This window comes from Schistocerca gregaria, chromosome 3 (genome assembly GCF_023897955.1).
Source record: "Schistocerca gregaria isolate iqSchGreg1 chromosome 3, iqSchGreg1.2, whole genome shotgun sequence".
NCBI classification, from domain to species: domain Eukaryota; kingdom Metazoa; phylum Arthropoda; class Insecta; order Orthoptera; family Acrididae; genus Schistocerca; species Schistocerca gregaria.
Window position 1 is genome coordinate 150,354,117 of NC_064922.1, and position 16,880 is coordinate 150,370,996.

Below are 16,880 nucleotides of genomic sequence, written 5' to 3' on the forward strand. Positions count from 1 at the left end.
CTACGTTTCATGGCGTGTCATCTGCTCTGACGCCAACCACTCCAGGGCCTCACTGGCGCCACCCAGCTGCACCAAAGGCCACCTGGCAGGATGGCCATTGCCGAGAGTTCTGATGACCCAGGGTGACGGGCATCTACTCGTTGGCATACGTGAGGAGTGAACGGCGCAGGCATCAGCAGAGCGATACCTGTATTGTCAGGGGTTTACAACCAACAGGGTAAATGGTGACTCCACCACAACGGACTGGCTCCTGTGCTGGATATGAGGTGCAAAGAAGTCCATGGGCATCGTCGGCACAGAAAGTGACACTGCATAGTGCATGGTGGAAAACGTATCCAGAAAGGTGTCCTAGCCTAAGATATGGGGAATGGGCGGGACTGCAATGCGACGATGAGAAAGTGGGCTAAAGATATCAATGCACGATGGACACAATGCACTATGTAAGGCGCCCTTCCCCAAATGGTTCGCTCTTCGGGAAAATTTTGAAAAATGAAAGTCAAACCCTAGAGGGGACCATGACATAAAGGCCGAAACGCGTGAGACTCCTTTTAGTCGCCTCTTACGACAGGCAGGAATACCGCAGGCCTATTCTAATCCCCTCACACACAGCGGGCTAAATGACAAGTCAGAAAATTTTCCAGCTTGATGATGCCTGTCTCAACGGTTCAGGTTGTCGGTCAAATTATGTCAAGTGGTTGTAGTGTCAGCAGTTTCTGCTAAAAAAAAAAAAAAAAAAAAAAAAAAAAAAAAAAAAAAAAAAAAAAAAATCGTTGCCGTATTTTTTTACCACACCTCGCAATAAATGTCTGGATACTTTCGATCGGACAGCGTATTTATTCTGCTCTGCACAGGTTCACTATGAAGATAAAACAGATATGTGGTTTACACATACTTTAGGAACTTGAGCATTTCCGGACTCTTGAGGCCATCCTCACAGATGGGACCTGCCATGTCCTCCATGCCCCATAACATCTCGACTGGGTCCCAAGCATGTTTCGCCATTTCCATCCAATCGAAGGTCTTCCTCAGGTACCTGTACGCAGGAGATATGTCAATCTCCGTGTAGTTTGCGATGTTTTTCTGCAAATAAAGTGATATACTTATGAAAGAAATCGATACACTACAACAAGTCCACAATGTCGATTTACTTTATAAAACATAAACATACGTAAATAGAGCAGAGTTCAAACAATGGAATGGAAAACATATCAAATATGAGTCGCAGGTGTTTATAGTTGAAGGGTTAGACACTTCCTTGTTGCAGCACCCACCTTTCCTTCATTCTTCCTTGACTTCTTCTCCCTTTAGGTCTGCTTTCTATCATACTGAGAGGGAATCTTTGGCAAATCACCCCGTTACTGTGTTCATTCCATTTTTCTTTGTTTTCGTGAATGTCATGCCTAATTTATAAATATTCAATTCATTCCTAACGTCAGTCGTTGTTATTTCTGTCCAATGTACAACATCCTCATAAAGCTCAGAGAAAGCTCATTTGTACCGCCTGAATTCTACTCTCTTGATGTTCATATGCGACCCATGACTCACTTTCGTACGATAAAGTAGGAACAGCCGGTTGACTAACAAAATTTTGATTATACTGACTGTTTGGCTGTGCCCCATGGAAACACATCAATAAAGTTTTACAAGTCCCCAGAACTCCTGAAGATAGACGTTGACTGTGTGTATTATATCACAGACACAGTCCCTTTGACTGTTCACAGATGTCACTAAACCCGCTCAAAGACGTAAACAACCATGAATGAGCAGCGCGTATTAGACGGAGGGGGTCTGACAGCCGATCAGTTCCTCATTTCACCAGAAAGGAGGTACACGGCTCGTGTTGTCTGTAGTTCAACCTTGCATAGACGGTCAATACCGCGGTTCGATCGCGTCCGCATTGTTACTTTGTGCCAGGCTCTCAACAAGAGAAGTGTCCAGGCGTCTCGGAGTGAACCAAAGCGATGTTGTCCGGACATGAAGGAGATACAGAGAGACATGAACTGTCGGATACATGACTCTCTCAGGCCGCCCGAGGGCTACTATTACAGTAGGTGACCGCTACCTACGGATTATGGCGCCGAGGAACCCTGGCAGCAACGCCACAATGTTGAATAATGCTTTTCGTGCAGACACAGGACGTCGTGTTACGACTCAAACTGTGCGCAATACGATGCATGATGCTTAACTTCACTACCGACGTCCATGGCGAGGTCCATCTATGCAACCACGACACTTTGCAGCGCGGTACAGATGGGCCCAACAACATGCCGAATGGACCGCTCAGGACTGGCATCATGTTCTCTTCACCGATGAGTGTCGCATATGCCTTCAACCAGACAATCTTCGGAGACGTGTTTGGAGGCAACCCAGTCAGGCTAAACGCCTTGGATACACTGTCCTGCGAGTGCATCAAGGTGGAGGTTCCCCGCTGTTTTGGGGTGGCATTGTGTGGGGCTGACGTACGCCGCTGGCGGTCACAGAGGTCACCGTGCCGGCTGTACGATACGTGAATGCCATCCTCCGACCGATAATGCAACCATATCGGCAGCATATTGACAAGGTATTCGTCTTCATAGACACATCTTGCGAACGACTTCCTACAGAATAACGACATCGCTCGACTAGGGTGGCCAACATGTTCTCCAGACATGAATCCTATCAAACTATCAAACATGCCTGGGATATATTTAAAAGGCCTGTTTACGGACGACGTGACGCACCAACCACTCTGATTGATCTACACAGATTCGCCGTTGAGGAGTGGGACAATCTGGACCAAAACTGCTTTGATGAACTTGTGGATAGTATGCCACGACGAATACAGGCATGCATCATTGCAAGAGGACGTGCTACTGGGTATCAGAGGTACCAGCGTGTACAGCAATCTGGACCACCACCTCTGAAGGGAATTTGTGGTTTTCATGGCCAATGGAAAGGACCAAAATGATGTTTATGTTGATCTCCATTCCATTTTTCTGTACAGGTTCCAGAACTCTCGGAACCGAGGTGATGCAAAACTCTTTTTCTAGTGTGTGTGTGTGAGAATTTTACTCGTCTCTGCTGTGTGCGTCTATCATGTTCAAATGTAATGTTAAATACTTTAATTGAGTCTGATATTTCGTTATTCACAACAATTTTTGATCTTTTGCGTCTTTTCCCTTGGAAACCATGATTTTCAATTTCCTTGTTGATGTCTGCAGGTTATATTGTTTACGTATACTGTCCAACAAATAAATTCCTTTTTATAGGTCATCTTCGTTTTCCGCCAAAATAGTGGCAGCGTCTGAATGTGTGTTACAGTATGACAGATTGTTCTGTCTAATTACTTATTTCCATTCTCGTTCACATACGTGTTAAAAATTGTGGATGAGTCTATATACGTACCTAAAAAATAGCCTACGGTCGTGGGTTCGAATCCTGCGTCGGGAATGGATGTGCGTGATGTCCTTACGTTAGTCAGGTTTAAATAGTTCTAAGTTCTAGGGGACTGATACCCTCAGATATTAAGTCCCATAGTGCTCAGAGCCATTTGAACCATTTTTTAAAAATAGCCTTAATCCTCAACAACCTCGTACAGATCAGTAACAGAGTTTGCATCTATACTGCATATTACCCAATTCCATAAAACAGAGATTAGGTAAGAAATACATGTCCTCGCTACAGGAAGACAAGCTACAGCACTGGAGGATAGTAACTGCAGTAGAAAAAAGGGATACGAAAATGTGGAGTTCGGAGAAAGAGAGAAATCTGTAGGTGAGAAAAGTACTTGCGCTCTACGTATTCCGTAAAAGCTTAATTATGTATACAGAAAGTTCATCGCTTCCGGAAATCGAGAATTTTGATGATTTTCTCTGTTATCAGCATTGATACTTGCAAGATATCGGTCCTGGGAATTCCAAGACTTCCGAGAATATTTTAGTAAGTTTGAAGTAGGATAATAAATGAAAAAAGAAACATTTTTGAATGATACAATTGCACGTTACCGTATCCTAACGTTTCCTTTGCTTGTACCGCGAAACCTTGCTTCCTCCCAAATTCATGATTCCAGGTCTACGGGATATATCCTATAGGTTTTAATGAGTGAGGTGCGGGTATCACACTATGTGATACAATAAATGGGCGTACCTTTCGACTGAAGTTACTTAGAAAGCAAATATTTTTACAGTACCAAGGATCCGTAGACCTTAGTATGTGACTTAAACTTCAATTTGACACGTCTGCTCTTTCCTGAGAGAAAGAGCCTTAACAGACGGCCGAAAAGACAGACAATCGGACAACAAATGACAGTAAAAATATCTTTATAGCGTGAGATAGGCACAAATTAAAATTTTTCGGAATTTTTCTAGATTATTACTGTTAAACCATGCTTCTTGCCAAATTTCATGATTATAGGTCAAGGGAAGTAATGAGTGAGTTTGCGAGTACCTAAATATGTGATGTAAACGACAGTATCTTTTTATTGCACTGACTTAAAAGCTTACAGTTGTTACACCACCAAGGGACCTTAGATCTCAGTATGTGGCGTAAATTTCGATACATCTATCCGTTCCTGAGAAAAAGGGGTTTCAACAGACGGACAGATAGAAAATCGGATAAAAATGAACAAAAATTTGTTTAGTATGGTATAATAACGAATTAACAATTTTCACGTATTTTACTTTACTTTTACTGGGAAAGTTTGCTGCTTGCCAAATTTCCTTGCTTCTTCGTTAACGGTAAGTACCTACATATTTTGATGAATGAGTCTGCGAGCATCAAAATACGTAACATAACATACACCGAAGAGCCAAAGGAACTGGTACACCTGCCTAATATTGTGTAGGGCCCCAGCGAGCACGCAGAAGTGCCGCAACACGAAGTGGGATGGAGTCGACTAATGTGTGCATCAGTGCTGTGGGGAGCTGACTCCATGAATCCTCCAAGGCTGTCCATACATCCGTAATAGTGCGAGTGGTGGAGAGCTCTTCTGAACAGCATGTTGCAAGGCATCCCAGATATGCTCAATAATGGTCATATGTGGGGAGTTTGGTAGCCAGCGGAAGTTTTTAAACTAAGAAGACTCCTTCTGGATACTCTGAAGCAATTCTGGACGTGTAGGCTGTCGCATTGTCCTGCTGTAACTGCTCAAGTGCGCCGTAATGCACAATGGATATGAATGGATGCAGGTGATCAGACAGGATGCTTATATACGCGTCACCCGACAGGCGTGTCCAAATGTATCAGTGGTCCCATACCACTCCAACTGCAAATGCCTCCACCAACTTGAACAGACGCCTGCTGACATGCAGGGTCCAAGGATTCATGAGGTTACCTCCATATCCGTACACGTCCATCCTCTCGATACAATTTGAAACGAGATGCGTCCTATCAGGCAACAAGTTTCTAGTCATCAACAGTGTAACGTCGGTGTTGACGGGCATAGGCGACGCGTAAAGCTTTGTATCACACAGTCATCAAGGGTACACGAGTGGGCCTTTGGCTCCGAAAGCCCATATCGATGATGTTTCGTTGAATGGTTCGCATGCTGACACTTGTTGATAGCCTAGCATTGAAATTTGCAGCAACTGCGCAAGGGTTGCACTTCTGTCACGTTGAACGATTCTCTTCAGTTGTGGTTGGTCCTGTGCTTGCAGCCGGCCGCGGTGGTCTCGCGGTTAAGGCGTTCAGTCCGGAACCACGTGACCGCTACGGTCGCAGGTTCGAATCCTGCCTCGGGCATGGATGTATGTGACGTCCTTAGGTTAGTTAGGTTTAAGTAGTTCTAAGTTCTAGGGGACTGATGACCACAGATGTTAAGTCCCATAGTGCTCAGAGCCATTTGAGCCATTTTTCAACTGTGCTTGCAGGATCTTTCTCCAGCCGCAACAATGTCGGGAATTTGATGTTTTACCAGATACTTGATATTCACGGCACACTTGTGAAATGGTTGTACGGGAAAATCTCGACCTCATCGCTACCTCGGAGATGCTGTGTCCCAACCCTCGTGCGCCAACTATATAACATCACTTTGAAACTCACCTAAATCTCTGTAACCTGCAATTGTAGCAGCTGTAACCGATGTAACAACTGCACCAGACACTTGCTGTCTCATACAGGCGTTGGCCACCGCAGCGCCGTATTCTGCCTGTTTACATATGTCTGTATTTGTATACGCAGGCCTATAGCAGTTTCTTTGGCGCATCAGTGGACATACACTACTGGCCATAAAAATTGCTATACCACGAAGATGATGCGAAATTTAACCGGCTGGAAGATATGTAAATGATCAGCTTTTCAGAACGTTCACACAATGTTGGCACCGATGGTGAAACCTAAAACGTGCTGACATGAGGAACGTTTCCAACCGATTACTCATACACAAACAGCAGTTGACCGGCGTTGCCTGGTGAAACGTTGCTGTGATGCCTCGTGTAAGGAGGAGAAATGCGTCCCATCACGTTTCTGACTTTGATAAAGGTCGGATTGTAGGTTATCGCGATTGCTGTTTATCGTATCGCGACACTGCTCGTCGCGTTGGTCGAGATCCAGTTACTGTTAGCAGAATATGGAATTGGTGGGCTCAGGAGGGTAATACGGAGCGCCGTGCTGGATCCCAACGGCCTCGTATCACTAGCAGTCGAGATGACAGTCGAGATGGCTGCGGTTACCCTTGACGCTGCATCACAGACAGAAGCGCCTGCGATGCTGAACTCAACGACGAACCTGGGTGCACGAATGGCAAAACGTCATTTTTTCGGATGAATAAAGGTTCTGTTTACAGCATCATCATGGTCGCATCCGTGTTTGGCGAAATCGCGGTCAACGCACATTGGAAGCGTATATTCGTCATCGCCACACTGGCGAATCACCCGGCGTGATGCTCTGGCGTGCCGTTGGTTACACGTCTCGGTCACCTCTTGTTTGCATTGACGGCACTTTGAACAGTGGACCTTACATTTCAGATGTGTTACGACCCGTGGCTGTACCCTTCATTCGATCCCTGCCAAACCCTACATTTTAGCAGGATAATGCACGACCGAATGTTGCAGGTCCTGTACGGGCCTTTCCGGATACAGAAAATGTTTTACTGCTGCCCTGGCCAGCACATTCTCCAGATCTCTCACAAACTTGGAACGTGTAGTCAATGGTGGCCGAGCAACTGGCTCGTCACAATAGCCAGTCACTACTCTTAATGAACTGTGGTATCGTGTTGAAGCTGCATGGGCAGCTGTACCTGTACACGCCGTCCAAGCTCTGTTTCACTCAATGCCCAGGCGTATGGAGGCCGTTATTACGGCCAGAGGTGGTTGTTCTGAGTACTGATTTCTCAGGTTCTTTGCGTGAAAATGTTCTATGCGTGAAAATGTAATCACATGTCAGTTCTAGTATAATATATTTGTCCAATGAATACCCGTTTGTCATCTTCATTTGTTCTTGGTGTAGCAATTTTAAAGGCCAGTAGTGTAAATGACCGTATCCTTTCACTGCAAATTTTTAGAGCGCCAAGGGATCGTAGATGCTAGTGTGTGGCATAAACTTCAACTTGATACTTTTAGCCGTTCCTCTAAGAAGGGTTTCCAACAGTCGGCCAGAGAGACGGAGGGAGAACAAAGTAATCCTAAGGTCCCATTTCCACCGACTGAGGTACGCAACTTTAAATATGATAGGAATGGAGTTTGCTCTGATGCTGGCGAGGTGTAGAAGTGAATGTAAGCTCGTACCTTGATGGGGTCCGTGGTGATGAAGGTGACCTCGTGGCCGCGCTTGACCAGCTCGAGGACGATCATCCGCAGGGGGTACTGGTGGCTGACGCTGGGGAACGGCACCGCGGCCAGGATCCTGGCGCCGTCCGCGCACCCCGCAGCCAGTAGGGCGGGCAGCAGCAGCTGCAGCAGGCGGGGGCTCCCCATGCCGGAGAGTTGGTACCACCTGCGCAGCGTGGAAACTTCAGTCGTACCGCGTTACTTGCAAATGTACCGGGAAAAAGAAACAAACGCTTATGTAATTTTGTTGCCAATACGCATTAACGACCAACTGAACTGGAATAGTGGTTTTGTCCTGTAATTATGGCGAATAGAATAATCCTTTTGTTATGTCACAGGTATTTCATTAGTTCTTGTACTACACTCAACATGATAATCGAGTCTATGAAGCGTAAGATGCACAATACAGCCGAGTTTTATCACAGATACGAGCGAAAAATGCAAATATGTTTCTGTTTAGCGCGATACCAGCTGCCTCATTCTACATTCCCCAACAACTTTAATACTCTTCCCAGCAATTTTGGCATTTGGACATATTACCGTCACCCCCCCCCCCCCCATGCACCATGCACCTTGCCGTTGGTGGGTAGGCTTGCGTGCCTTAAAGATAAGGATAGCCGTACCGTAGGTGCAACCACAACGGAGGGTTATCTGTTGAGAGGCAAGACAAACGTGTGGTTCCTGAAGAGGAGCAGCAGACTTTTTAGTAGTTGCAGGGGCAACATCATGAATAACTGACTGATCTGGACTTGTAACACTAACCAAAAGGGCCTTGCTGTGTTGGTACTGCGAACGGCTGAAGGAAAGGGGAAACTACAGCCGTCATTTTTCCCCAGGGCATGCAGCTTTACTGTATGGGTACAATATTCCGGAGGTAAAATAGTCCCCCATTCGGATCTCCGGGCGGGGACTACTCAGGAGGAAGTCGTTATAAGGAGAAAGAAAACTGGCGTTCTACGGATCGTGGCGTGGAATGTCAGATCCCTTAATCGGGCAGGTAGGTTAGAAAATTTAAAAAGGGAAATGGATAGGTTAAAGTTAGATATAGTGGGAATTAGTGAGGTTCGGTGGCAGGAGGAACAAGACTTCTGGTCAGGTGACTACAGGGTTATAAACACAAAATCAAATAGGGGTAATGCAGGAGTAGGTTTAATAATGAATAGGAAAATAGGAATGCGGGTAAGCTACTACAAACAGCATAGTGATTATTGTGGCCAAGATAGACACGAAGCCCACGCCTACCACAGTAGTACAACTTTATATGCCAACTAGCTCTGTAGAAGACGAAGAAATTGAAGATATGTATGAGGAAATAAAAGAAACTTTTCAGATAGTGAAGGGAGATGAAAATTTAATAGTCATGGGTGACTGGAATTCGTCAGTAGGAAAAGGGAGAGAAGGAAACATAGTAGGTGAATATGGACTGAGGCTAAGAAATGAAAGAGGAAGCCGCCTGGTAGAATTCTGCACAGAGCACAACTTAATCATAGCTAACACTTGGTTCAAGAATCATAAAAGAAGGTTGTACACATGGAAGAAGCCTGGAGATACTTACAGGTTTCAGATAGGTTATATAATGGTAAGACAGAGATTTAGGAACCAGGTTTTAAATTGTAAGACATTTCCAGGGACAGATGTGGACCCTGACCACAATCTATTGGTTATGAACTGTAGATTAAAACTGGAGAAATTGCAAAAAAGGTGGGAATTTAAGGAGATAGGATCTGGATAAACTGAAAGACCCAGAGGTTGCACAGAGTTTGAAGGAGAGCATAAGGGGAAAATTGACAGGAATGGGGGAACGAAATACAGTAGAAGAATGGGTAGCTTTGAGGGACGAAGTAGTGAAGACAGCAGAGGATCAATTAGGTAAAAAGACGAGGGCTAGTAGAAATCCTTGGGTAACAGAAGAAATATTGGACTTAATTGATGAAAGGAGAAAATATAAAAATGCAGTAAATGAAGCAGGCAAAAAGGAATACAAACGTCTCAAAAATAAGATCGACAGGAAGTGCAAAAGGGCTAAGCAGGGATGGCTAGAGGACAAATGTAAGGATGTAGAGGCTTGTCTCACCAGGGCTAAGATAGATACTGCCTACAGGAAAATTAAAGAGACCTTTCGAGAAAAAAGGACCACTTGTATGAATATCAAGAGCTCAGATGGAAACCCAGTTCCAAGCAAAAGGGAAAGCAAAAAGGTGGAAGGAGTATATAGAGGGTCTATACAAGGGCGATGTACTTGAGGACAATATTATGGAAATGGAAGAGGATGCAGATGAAGATGAAATGGGAGATATGATACTGCGTGAAGAGTTTGACAAAGCACTGAAAGACCTGAGTCGAAACAAGGCCCCGAGGGTAGACAATATTCCATTAGAACTACTGACAGCCTTGGGAGAGCCAGTCCTGACAAAACTCTACCATCTGGTGAGCAAGATGTACGAGACAGGAGAAATACCCTCAGACTTCAAGAAGAATATAATAACTCAAATCCCAAAGAAAGCAGATTTGGACAGATGTGAAAATTACCGAACTATCAGTTTAATAAGTCACGGCTGCAAAATATTAACGCGAATTCTTTACAGACGAATGGAAAAACTAGTAGAAGCCGACCTCGGGTAAGATCAGTTTGGATTCCGTAGAAATATCGGAACACGTGAGGCAATACTGACCCTACGACTTATCTTAGAAGCTAGATTAAGAAAAGGCAAACCTACATTTCCAGCATTTGTAGACTTAGAGAAAGCTTTCGACAATATTGACTGCAATACGCCCTTTCAAATTCTGAAGGTGGCAGGGGTAAAATACAGGGAGCGAAAGGCTATTTACAATTTGTGCTGAAACCAGATGGCAGTTATAATAGTCGAGGGACATGAAAGGGAAGCAGTGGTTGGGAAGGGAGTGAGACAGGGTTGTAGCCTCTCCCCGATGTTATTCAATCTGTAAATTGAGCAAGAAGTAAACGAAAGAAAAGAAAAATTCGGAGTAGGAATTAAAATCCATGGAGAAGAAATAAAAACTATGTGGTTCACCGAATAGATTGTAATTGTGTCAGAGACAGCAAAAGACTTTCAAGAGCAGTTGAACCGAATGGATAGTGTCTTGAAAGGAGGATATAAGATGAACATCAACAAAAGCAAAACGAGGATAATGGAATGTAGTAGAATTAAGTTGGGTTATGCTGAAGGAATTAAATTAGTAAATGAGACACTTAAAGTAGTTAAGGAGTTTTGCTATATGGGGAGCAAAATAACTGATGATGATCGAAGTAGAGAGGATATAAAATGTAGACTGGCAATGGCAAGGAAAACGTTTCTGAAGACGAGAAAATTGTTAATACCGAGTATAGATTTAAGTGTCAGGAAGTCATTTCTGAAAGTATTTGTATGGAGTGTTGCCATGTATGGAAGTAAAACATGGACGATAACTAGTTTGGACAATAAGAGAATAGACGCTTTCGAAAGGTGGTGCTACAGAAGAATTAGATGGGTAGATCACATAACTAATGAGGAAATATTAAATAGGATTGGGGAGAAGAGGAATTTGTGGCACAACTTGACTAGATGAAGGCATCGGTTGGTAGGACATGTTCTAAGGCATCAAGGGATCAAAAATATAGTATTGGAGAGCAGCGTGGAGGGTAAAAATCGTAGAGGGAGACCAAGAGATGAATGCACTAAGCAGATTCAGAAGGTTTTAGGTTGCGGTGGATACAGGGAGATGAAGAAGCTTGCACAGGATAGAGTAGCATGGAAAGCTGCATCAAACCAGCCTCAGGGCTGAAGACCACCACATCAACAACAACGCTCGCCCACATACCGATGGTGTAAACCAACATGCTCTACAGAGTGTCGGCATGTTGCCTCGGCCTGCTCGATCACCAGATCATCTGTCTCTAATGGAGCGCATATGGGATATCATCGGATGACAATTCCAGCGTTATCCACAAGTAGCATTATCCATTACTGTACTAAACGGCCAGGTGCAGCAGACATGGAATGCATCCAATAAATTGACATCCGGTACTTGTACAACTCATTCATGCACGTTTGCATGCTAGCATTCAACATTCTCGCGGTTATTAAAGTACCAGCTTTTCAGATTTGCAGTGACTTATCTGGCAACTAATTACCCTATGACCTTAAAGATGTTACCTAGACAACCGAATTCCCGCATTTTCATTACTCGACATTAATTATTTTTTGGTGTCGCAATTTTTTCCGTCATTGAATTTAGCTAAAAATTGCAAGAATTCTCCGTAGTTTTAAGGTGAAGTAATTTTCCGTGCACCATCCAATATTGCCAAACTGCTGGAATAAGTGCAGTTCAATTTGTTATTGCGGTTTGGAATTCACAAAACGCCTTGCCAGCGTGGTCTGGCTTATGTGGGCTAGATCAGACACACTGTTGAAGAACGCTTCACTAAGTTTCCTTTAATTTACGTCTGTGGTCACAATCTTTTCTGATTGACAGATTACCGGTTTCGGTCTTTATGACCATCATCAGATCTGCAGCAAAAATGGGTAAATATAAATGCAAAAAATGGTTCAAATGGCTCTGAGCACTATGGGACTTAACTTCTTTCGTCATCAGTCCCCTAGAACTTAGAACTACTTAAACCTGACTAACCTAAGGACATCACACACATCCATGCCCGAGGTAGGATTCGAACCTGCGACCGTAGCGGTCGCGCGGTTCCAAACTGTAGCGCCTAGAACCGCTCGGCCACTCCGGCCGGCAAAATATAAATACACTCGCAAACTGTATACAGCTTAAGAACAATACATAGAACATATTGAAAAGTAGTACTGACAAAATTTACATTTGTACGCTTTAAATGTGAAGAGGCATACCTGTCTCATAAAAACAAAGTCCTACTGCACTGCAGCCATAGTGGCATAGTCAACTATTATTCTTTGCTTGCAGCGAAGTATCGCAGGATACGAGGGGCCCTCTGCCGGTCACGTTCCTCCAACCACTTCCCGCCTGTGCGGAATTCTAGAGTTAGCGCTAACAGAGGGCGCTGATTATGTGCAGCACTATATTTCCTTTCATTTGTGGCTCCTTTAGCGATTTGTGTTATGTTGTTTGTATTACCCGGTGCAATGTCAACGGTGTTTAATGATAATGTCATTACCTAGAATATTGGCACTAGAGCATATGTCAACCACTGTTTTTAACTCTTCGTATTTTTAACAATATTACTTTTGTAGTGTTCTTTTTATTGCTTTTTATTACTGTAACACTTTTTATAGTTTATAAGCTTATAACAGACTTTAACTATTGTACCCCCCCTTTTATTTTCGCTCTTTCAATTAATTATTGAAAACTAGTGTATGCTGACATTAGCAACTACACAAACATCTTGTGGCTACTGTACGGCAGCTTGTTTTAAAGAGTAGTTTTACTGACAACATGACTCGTGCATGTGATGTGATTTTTATGTATTTGACGATGCTGGTGCTGATTCCGTGTTTAATAGTTGACTATGCCACTATGGCTGCAGTGCATTAGGACTTTGTTTTCATGAGACAGGCATGCCTGTTCACATTTAAGGCGCGCAAATGTAAATTTTGTCAGTACTACTTTTCAATATGCTCTATGTATTGTTCTTAAGCTGTATACAGTTTGCGAGTGTATTTATATTTTCCCATTTTGCTGCAGCTCTGATGATGGTCATTGAAGACCGAAACCGGTAATCTGTTAAACAGAAAAGATTGTGACCATAGACGTAAATTAAAGGAAACTTATTACATATACCGGTCACTGTGTTTTTTCGCGACGATGCCGCAGCTTGTGAAACGCTTCACTGACCATCAACGCTGCACTCGTTTTTTACAACCATGCAATTCTGCTATTGGCGCACAGTGCATCTCCACCGGACATTCAACGGAGTATAATAAAGGATATTTTAGGCCACTGTAATATTTGTTCTCGGACTCCAGTGTTAAAGAATCCATGGCATATCTGTTTAACGGTAACAGCGGCTACCAGCTGGAATGGAAACGTATCGATCTCCAAGATTGCTGAAATGAGAGACGGCAGAGTGTAGTGGCGGCGGTGGCGGTCGGCAACGCAGAAGACGGCGCCGCGTAGTATGGCCCCGGCTGTCGACGACGCAAGCGCGGAACACGCATAGGCGCGCTGTACGGGCAGAATCACGTAAAACTTTCACCGCAGATATTGCGAAAACGGGAAGTGCTATCGGTGTGCAGTTTTCACAGAATCGCTTGGTAGTCTGCGACTGGTACTGCTAGCCAGTCAACAGATTGTCATGACACATTAAAGTGTATTTTTTGTGCAAACATACACTTAAGTGGAAAAATGCATATTGGTGTAAGCAAACCTTATGTAGGGTAAACTAGAATGTCAGTGGTGCTTTTTGCAGGATTCTAGTGCGAGTCGTTTACGAGATATCGTATTTTGAAAAGTTTCCACACGGACACTTGTTTGTGTCATTCAACCCGCGTAGTTGCTAGATGCCATGTTTACTTGCTGTGACTGTGTGTTTCTTGAGTGCACTGCGACTTGCTAATCAGTGTGTGAGCCCAAGCTGCAGGTCGTGAGTGTACGATGGGATTTAACAATGCAGAAAGAGCCGACAGGTGATGATGTATGGAGAGTGTACGAAGAACGCAGCTCGCTTTTGTACAGTGTGTTCGACGAGATATTCCAGTAGAAATCAACCATCTCGGCAATTACTCATTAACCTCTTTCTTGTGTACATAGTAGTCAGCACGTACACAACTTTCCCAATAGAGCGCGCCCCGCTAAGCACAACAGCGCAGACGCAGCGCTCGTCTGTCTCCGCACTACGAGATGGCGCTGTCTTAGAGACGGACCAAATTCTGCTTCCGCCGGTCCGCGTATTAATATGTAACGCAGCCAATGAGATAGCTGCTAATGTCGAACCTTTTCTCCTCGCGGATAACACTCGCGCAGGGATATCTGAACGCGCGAACGGGTGTACAGACCTCCAATTAGTCAGTCTGCATTAGTCTATAGTCAAGTTTCAGTCTGCAGCTAATAAGATTACCATATTCCTCTACATAGCCATGAAGATAAATGTGTAGACACTTTGTCAAGTATCAGAGATATGTGAGAATAAGATTAACGTACCAAGACCAAAGGAACTTCAGATTGTCGACTGTAATTAGCATCCAGAACCAAGTTAACTTACTTTCATGCTTGTTATTATTTTAATAAATTTGTGTGAAAATTAATCAAGCTCTGTTTAAAGTTGTTCACCGTCAATCTGCTACTCTAAGCGTGCAAGTGATATTTCTATCATCTGACCTAACGGCAGAAGATAAACACGCCACGATAAGACCACGAGACATATTGCTGACACACGCCAACTTCATTAGAGCGACAAGTCAAATAATCTGAAGGTGTGTGTACAGAAGGTCTTACAGTATACACACCACACTATTGGTGTGCAGCCAACCAACAGATGGTAATGACACACGAAAGTGTATTTTCTGTGCAAACATACATATTTTAAGTGGAAAAATGCATATTGGTGTAAGCAAACCTTATGTAGGCTAAACCACAATGTCAGTGGTGCTTTTTGCAGGATTCTAGTGTGAGTCGTTTACGATATATCGTATTTTGAAAAGTGTCCACACGGACACTTGTCTGTGTCATTCAACCCGCGTAGCTGCTAGATACGATGTTGTCATGTTTGCTTGCTGTGATTGTGTGTTTCTTGAGTGCACTGCGACTTGCTAATCAGTGTAACCGCCCAAGCTGCAGGCCGTGAGTGGACGATGGGATTTATCAATGCAGAAAGAGCGGACAGGTCATGGTATATGGAGAGTGTACGAAGAACGCAGCTCGCTTTTGTACGTTGTGTGCGAGAAGATATTCCAGTAGACATGAACCATTTCGGCAGTTATTCATCAACTTCTTCAACCGTTACGTGAAAGTGGTAGCGTAGCACCTAGATAACGTAATAGAAAGAAACAAGTGACGACAGAACAGGCAGAATTAATGATCTTGATGCTACAGCACTTGATTCGCAAGTTGGCTCCTGTGCAGTCGCACAAGCAAGTGGCATGAGTCAGGCAAGTGTCCTATGCATTCTCCATCAATATATAGGGTGTTACAAAAAAGTACGGCCAAACTTTCAGGAAACTTTCCTCACACACAAATAAAGAAAAGATGTTATGTGGACATGTGTCCGGAAACGCTTACTTTCCATGTTAGAGCTCATTTTAGTTTCGTCAGTATGTACTGTACTTCCTCGATTCGCCGCCAGTTGGCCCAATTGAAGGAAGGTAATGTTGACTTCGGTGCTTGTGTTGACTTGCGACTCGTTGTTCTACAGTACTAGCATCAACTACATCAGTACGTAGCATCAACAGGTTAGCGTTCATCACGAACGTGGTTTTGCAGTCAGTGCAATGTTTACAAATGCGGAGTTGACAGATGCCCATTTGATGTATGGATTAGCACGGGGCAATAGCCGTGGCGCGGTACGTTTGTATCGAGACAGATTTCCAGAACGAAGGTGTCCCGACAGGAAGACGTTCGAAACAATTGATCGGCGTCTTAGGGAGCACGGAACATTCCACCATATGACTCGCGACTGGGGAAGACCTAGAACGACGAGAACACCTGCAATGGACGAGGCAATTCTTCGTGCAGTTGACGATAACGCTAATGTCAGTGTCAGAGAAGTTGCTGCTGTACGAGGTAACGTTGACCACGTCACTGTTTGGAGAGTGCTACGGGAGAACTAGTTGTTACCGTGCCATGTACAGCGTGTGCAGGCACTATCAGCAGTTGATTGGCCTCCACGGGTACACTTCTGCGAATGGTTCATCCAACAATGTGTCAATCCTGATTTCAGCGCAAATGTTCTCTTTACGGATGAGGCTTCATTCCAACGTGATCAAATTGTAAATTTTCACAATCAACATGTGTGGGCTGACGAGAATCCGCACGCTATTGTGTAATCACGTCATCAAAACAGATTTTCTGTGAACGTTTGGGCAGGCATTGTTGGTGATGTCTTGATTGAGCCCCATGTTCTTCCACCTACGCTCAACGGAGCACGTAATCATAATTTCATACGCCACAACATGTGCTTCATGCACGATGGAGCTCCTGCACATTTCAGTCGAAGTGTTCGTA

General features: G+C 44.1%; 1 protein-coding gene across 1 annotated transcript in view; it reads right to left on the reverse strand.

Annotated features, from left to right (window-relative positions):
• The window catches only part of LOC126354283 (UDP-glucosyltransferase 2-like), an 88,387-nt gene that overhangs the window by 42,451 nt on the left and 29,056 nt on the right, over window positions 1-16,880 (reverse strand). Inside the window, exons 2-3 of the mRNA XM_050003826.1 lie at window positions 7,701-7,908; window positions 893-1,080 (exon numbers count right to left, since the gene is read on the reverse strand). Coding sequence (XP_049859783.1) covers window positions 893-1,080; window positions 7,701-7,889 — 377 coding nt within the window. The 5' untranslated portion in view covers window positions 7,890-7,908. The remainder of the gene's footprint in view (window positions 1-892; window positions 1,081-7,700; window positions 7,909-16,880) is intronic.